The sequence below is a fragment of the Patagioenas fasciata genome, chromosome 5, assembly GCF_037038585.1.
Source record: "Patagioenas fasciata isolate bPatFas1 chromosome 5, bPatFas1.hap1, whole genome shotgun sequence".
In the NCBI taxonomy this organism is placed as follows: Eukaryota; Metazoa; Chordata; class Aves; order Columbiformes; family Columbidae; genus Patagioenas; species Patagioenas fasciata.
In genome coordinates this window covers 55,985,423-55,992,311 of record NC_092524.1, presented here as the reverse complement: position 1 = coordinate 55,992,311, position 6,889 = coordinate 55,985,423, and the positions used below count along the sequence as shown (strand labels likewise).

The window sequence follows — 6,889 nt, the reverse complement described above, 5'->3', positions numbered from 1 at the left end:
AGTATTTTCTACAACTGAAAACTATCTAGCAGCCTGCATAGGAAAGAGATTACTGCAACAGTAGATCTGGTGTAGGTCTCGTCTCAGTGTAAGTACTATGGCAGAGGCCAGAATGAGATAAAATTGCTATGTATTTTGTTTTGCAAAGGCACATATTCCCCTGGAGCTCCTGGGTAGACAACTGGATGCTTTCTTCCCTCTTTGTGCCTGAAGGGTCAAAAACTAAAATGAGACATGGTTGGTCCCTAGCTGTTAGGAGTTTCCTACATGCCCAGAGAAGAGTGTAGTGGTGACTTCATTTTCCCTGTTTCAAGTTGGATAGACAAAGTAAAAGAGAGAGAGGGGCTATATGACGAAACACAAAACGTTAGTGTCAGATGAAGGGCAGTAGGAGACTTTAAGGCCTCAGGACTTCTTGAGGATATTCCCAGATCAGGGACAATGGGCTAACTACATGGTAAACCATCCCTACATTTACCTTATGACGGTGGACCAATATACCAATAACAATATACCTAATGGAATATTGATCTTTGGCTCTTCTTCTGCGAATGGAATAAATGCACTTGTTTCCCTGAGGATTAGCAAGCTGTCAGATGAGGAGGGACATGCTGTACCTGATGCTTAGTTCACTTAAACTCAGCTCGGGCTGTGTGTCCAAGAAGCGAGGCGGGCTGAGAGGGGCAGAGCAGGAGTTAATGAAGCGCTCAGCCCTGCCTGTCAGAACCCTGATGTCTGACATTATCACCAGGGACCTGATCGCCCTTTTCCTTTCTGTGCATTAACCAGTTGAAATCCAGTTCCCCAGAGCTCTGAATGCTCCAAAAGCACAGAAGCATTTTGATCTGGGATTCAGATTTTTGGCCTATTTATCTCCTTAAAAAGAGCAATTTTCCAGATTCTGCTCTGTGATTTGCCACAGGAAACCCAGTAAAATTACTTCAGATAAATGGACAGAGCTACCTGAAATTAAGAACTCTTGGCAGCCTGCAGAGAAAAGTGAACAGGATATTAACACTGGAACTGTCTGAGAATAGCAAAACAAAACTTCTAATAATAGACAACGTGCATAACAACCTAAAGACTAAAGACTCTTGTTTCCATTTGGTCCCAGCCACAAAAGCACATGTTCTATGTTCAAATGGATGTACAGGATAAGACTGTAATGGTTGGCTACTTCTACTCACTCTTGATTTGTGACTTGTTATTACAGGCTGCTCAGTAGTTTGGTGGGATGCTGACAGTCCTCAAAGACCCTTGCAAATAAGATTTTGGAGAGGGGCTCTCATCGCTTCTGAGGTATCTATCACCTCACTTGCACACTCAAATAGCTAAATACATTATTTGTAGCATAAAGGTCTCTCTTCTACTGCTGTTGCATCGGTTTCAAAATCTTTTGTTCGGTTTTTTAAGCATGTTGACATAGAAACACATTTTTCTCCCTCATTTTCTTTTAGGAGGATGTTAATGTTGTGGACAAGCACAGACTCCTAGCCCTACAGATAAAAATATAACAGGAGTAGCTGTGTGGGTTTTCCCACTCAGTTCTTCTATCTATTGTGCCTTTGCACCCACCTCCATAACTATTCAGCCTTCAGTATCTTTGCTGTGGTGGCTGCACAGCTGCTGTGTCCAGCTGCTGGCTGCTTAGAATGAAAAAACAACAAAAAAAAATCTTTAGAGAGAGTTTGATTATTTGATATGTTGCCACAGATGCCTAGAGGCCATGGCTAGAAGAGACTTGTTAGGGCATCCAGTTTATCTCCCTGCCTCATAAATAACTTTGCAGAGCACATACAGTACTGCTACTTGTGTTTGTAAAATGAAGTTTACAACATGGCTAGAGGTCCATACACTGCATGTAGAAAGTGTTTTGCTTTGTCTGCTACAGGACAAACTTCAATCAGGGTCTTGTAACTGTTATCTATGCTAGATGCTTTTATTTAAAGCACAGATCTTCTACAAGTGGAATACTGCTCTCATGCTGATACACAAAGTGCTTAGCAAAGCCCAGAACCCTTTTCTGCTTTCACAGAAGAGCTTCGGAGAACAGCTGTGGGGAATGTGTTTGGGTTTTCTCATCACCCCTGAGTTGCAGCAGCTATCCAAGTGCCTGGCTCCAAGGAAGGGAGAAGCTACACTGCTCCAAGTCAAGCTGCACTGATAGTTCAGTGCATAACATATAAAGAAGCAATAACACATTTCACAAGGCCATACCCATGAAACACCCACTATTCATCCACTCCTCCACTCTTGCATGGGGTTTCTCTGAACTTAATGATGGATAAGTCCCCTTTTTCAATGGTTGAATTTAAACATTCCCTAACCTCCCAGAAGATGGAAGTCATTGCAGTGGATGAAGCCAGAACATAACATACAGAAAAGTACTGTGCATGTTATCACTATCAAATTAGATCAGAGTTTGAACCAGCTCTCCCCGCTATGATTTAGTGATTTTTAATATCTCTGACAATATTCTGTACAGACTCTGGCATGCAGTACAGCATCCTTGCACCTGCATCTCAAAACAATTTTTATCTCTACAGAAAAGCTGCACATTTAGTGTGCAGTTTAACTACGAGAGAGGAAATGCCTGCACTTGCTGCCTGAACCCAGTTTGCCATGTCACCCTGTCAAGCCAATTACTTTAATTAAAGTTCTGTCTGGCCCTTCTTGACAACTCAGCCTCTAACAATGAAAATATGTATGATGATGATCTGGGTGAGGGAGGCAGAACTCCATGTTTTGCAACACCCCTGCTATTACTATCAATTTCACATAAAAGTAGGCACTTTCTTTTGGGACAGAGTGCTGGTTCTTTGCTGTTCCCACTCTAAAGCTCTTCATGGTCAAAGAATTTAGTCCAGTGCTTTGGGAGAGAAACAAAAACATTTCTAATTGCGTTTAGATCAGTATTCTAGGAAATTTAAACAAAGCGTTCTATTGGCAAATTCATTAAGCTGTAGAATGCAAGTACCATAGCATTAAACTGGTTTTAATCATGGTGGAAGTGTTTTGCTCTTCATGCAGAAACAGTGCTTGTATGATCTGGCATAACGAGAGAGCCTAGAAGAACACTAAAGAAAACTCCATGAGTTAATTTATACAATAATAAAGGCAATACAACATCAGAAAATGGTTGGGGACAATATTTCCATGGGTCCTATATGTTTGTACACCAGAACTTGTCCTGTTCAATTGGAAATTTCTCTGCAGCCTTCTAACCCCATTTCACAGTTTGCTTTCTGCTTGGCAAGAATAAGGAGGAATGTAAGAGCAGGAAAGATAAAGAATTTATGCACCTCCCCTGTTTTTTATTATCCTTTGCCTATAAAGGAACAAATAGCTGTTTTAGGACAGTGAAAACACTATTTTTGTTTCAAAGTTGTTTTATTAGACAGAATTTGCTTTCTGATCCACTGATCTTCCAGAACTGGGCTTTTCAAACTTTTACCCAGCACAGATCTCGTCTGTCCTCAACCATCTTCACAAAATCCTGCCTCCAAACAGAGAAATGAATACACACAGAGAAGCTCAGTTCCTCAAGCGAGTTGTTATTGTTTTTTTGCATCCTCAAAATAACTTAGTTGCTTTTCTCCTTCCACTAGCTCTGTTTACATGTTTCCCAGCTTTAAAGGCCTGCTCATAGGGAAAAAAAGTACACATGGTGACTACTGAGTGGTTACAAATACTGATTTGGGGCATGCTGCTTTAATTCAAGTAATTATTGACAAGCCCTGCAGGAAAATGGGTCTAAAGCGAAAAGAAGGAAATTCAAACCTCTTTATACATTCAGCAGCTCTTAGTGTAGCCTCAAGCTCAGTGGCAGGCAAGCATCAAAAATAGTCTCTGTGCCTGCAGACAAGGCTTTCTGGAACTAGGGTAGTAGCTGTGTGAGACAGAAATCCTATACAGTACATGCAGACATAGAGGAAGAATTTATCTGTTGTTCTTGAAGTGCACACATTTTATATATTTGTGTATTTTTTAATGAGGAAGAGAGAGATATTTCCAACATAGGTGGTTTTTTTTTTTTCTTCCCTCAGGATTGTATTATCTCTGAAACAAGGAAAGCTACAGCTTGCTTTGAAAAGATACAGTTCTTGAAAAGGAACTGATCAAGTGAACAATGCAGTGAAAATGTTGTCCCTCACTAGAACAAATACAAGTGATAATTTGAGTTGTAACGTAAAGCAGGCTATATAAAAAATCACCTTCAGGAGCCTCATTAAAACCCCGACATGTATTAATACTGAAATGTAAGCACTGAAATATCTGTCACTTACTACATTTTTGTGCTGTTTCTACCCCAGGGCATACCTGACTCTTGCACTCACACCTTTGAGAGCACAGAAGTGTCCAATACTTCTTTCAATTCTATTTTTCTCACAGACATCATTCACTGTTAATGAGGCTTCACAATTTCCCCACGTACTTTTGCTACACCAACAAGCTTATGAAAGTATGTGGCTGCCGTGGGAAGTCTGGATTACAGTGATACGACGTGAAAAGCATGGTATTTGGCCTTTGTTTTCTGGAAGGGACATGTCTACAAACCACTGCAGTCCAGCACCTCTCCAGAGAAATGGGAGCTTGTGCAGCTGCTCTGTTTAACATTTCCTTCTCTGGAGTACAGAGGGTCAGCAGACCAGCCACACCTGGCAGTAGCTGTGCCTTCTCCTGCAAAGAGCAGACAAGTTTAGCATCAATTCATAGATTATCACATCCAGAGATTGATACTGGAATGCAAGTGTTAGGTAGCATGCATCTGCCTGTCATGGTTTTAAGACTCATGACTTTGGACACAGCCTGGCAGTGTGTGTACATGCTAAAGACTCACACACGATGAACTGAGTCAATGCTGACCATTCATTCCATCTGGAAAACTAAGATGTCCAACAAATATGACAAAAAACTATTTCATACAATATTATACCACGGTAAAAAATGCACAAAATGCTGACAAAACTCAGAACAGCCGATAGAAAAATCTAAACAGTAGAAAATATGCACTTTCTATATAAATCTCACTTTCTTTTTGTATTTACTATAACCACACTGGCCTCCCTTTTATTACATTTCTGTACAAAACTGGTATTGGCTCTGTCTCAGTTTAACTCTCACTGCCATACAATTTGCAATTGCATCCAAACTTTCTGCCATCAAGACTCAAGATGATTAACTTGCATTTCATTTCTATGATTGTGGCAGCACTTAATCAACAAAGTCCCTACCTATATGTATTTATATAGATATACATGTATATATACACACATACATACACATAACAAATACTGTTGCAGTTACCCTCTCTTTGAGTGTTTGGAGTAACAGTCATCCTAGAAGGTGAAGGCATACACCACTCCCACAACCACAATATTTCCAATTGTTGCTATTATTGCAATCCATAACAATATGGCATCATTTGAAGAACGGGATGTCTCTTCTGGTGGATTCTGCATGGAAGAGGCTGCATGGACGTTGGCTGATGAGTTAAACAAGGAGTACTCTGTACTGAAGTCCTCATTGGGTGAGTCCATAAAGGCTCCTCCCATAACAGGAAGCTGTGAAGAAAGTTATGGTAAAATTAGATTGAAGACTCTGTATTTGCTTTATCTCAAAGTCATTACAAAAGACTAACCACTAGCAAGCCCTCAAAATTCCTGAGATTACATACACATGGTGCTAACACAGACACACACTTTGCAATACCTCTTCCATTTCTATTAGAATCAATATTATTGCAGAAAACGTGTATATTACATGGAACATACAAAAGAGCTAGCATGCAGGCTCCAAGTCAACCTAAGTAATTATATGCACTTAGGCAAAAGGGATACATATATCCAGAAAGCACTCACATACCAAAATGTAAGTTTACAGCAACATGATACTTCTGTGAGTACCAGCAATGGTATCATACCTCTGTAAGGCATCAAGCAAGCACAGAGACAACATGATGCAAAGAATATGTTCCCCTTTTATGTATCACTCTGAAATGAGCCCTTGATTTACATAGAGATCATACAAAAACATATGAATTGCAGAAGTTCTTACTGTAAAACAGGTGGAGTGTATTCAGTGCACTAACGTCACTTGCAAAACACACCATTGAAATGATTCAGGATTTATAAAACTAAACAATGGAAAACTTCAAACTGGATTTTGAAAGGCTCCATAGCAATGAAGTAGTGTCAGATTTCCAACACTCCTCCCACCCCAGAATTCTGTGCTGGGAAGGACAAAGTTTCTTTGGTAGTTTCAGTGGATTCCTTGGTGGTACCACAAACAGTTCTCTAAGACAGGAGTTATTCAATATAGGAATACAGAAAAGTTTAAAAAAAAAAATAAAAAGAATCATGTAACCTTGTCCATGTAACCAGGTTCCAACTGTGTTCTCAACTTCATCCTAGATCACAATACATATTCTTCATGATTCAAGAACTACTTTACCCCCTACATAGAGGTCTAAAATTACATCCTTCTGCAAATGTATGGATTCCTCTGTCAGGCAAGAGAAAGATACCTGCTGTGGTACTAAGACCATGTTTTACTAAAACAGGGTTCACACAAAAGCTTTTTCCTTCTGTCCTTGTCCCTTGTTTGTTTGGGATTGCAGATCTGGAAGAGTCTCCCCTGGCTGACCAAGTGCAGGCTCCACAGTCTCATGCCAGTAGAGGACATTGTTTCAGAAAAAGGCTGCAGAACATCTACTTCATATACCTATAAATGGTCATGGCACAAGCTTCTGAATATCTGTAAAAAGCCAAAGATCTGGTCAGCAACCTCAGGAACTGCAATTATTAAGTACTGCAGGAAGAGTATGAGCAGTGTAGGTATTGTAAAACCTCAAGTCTCTGCAGTACTTCTGGAAGACTGTAGCAGTAAG

The 6,889-nt window shown here is 40.1% G+C and overlaps 1 protein-coding gene across 1 annotated transcript in view; it reads right to left on the bottom strand.

The window, feature by feature from the left end:
- Positions 1 to 4,850: 4,850 nt before the first annotated feature.
- Positions 4,851 to 6,889, bottom strand: part of C5H14orf132 (chromosome 5 C14orf132 homolog) — a 36,267-nt gene continuing 34,228 nt past the window's right edge. Inside the window, exon 3 of the mRNA XM_065839280.2 lies at positions 4,851 to 5,564. Coding sequence (XP_065695352.1) covers positions 5,340 to 5,564 — 225 coding nt within the window. The 3' untranslated portion in view covers positions 4,851 to 5,339. The remainder of the gene's footprint in view (positions 5,565 to 6,889) is intronic.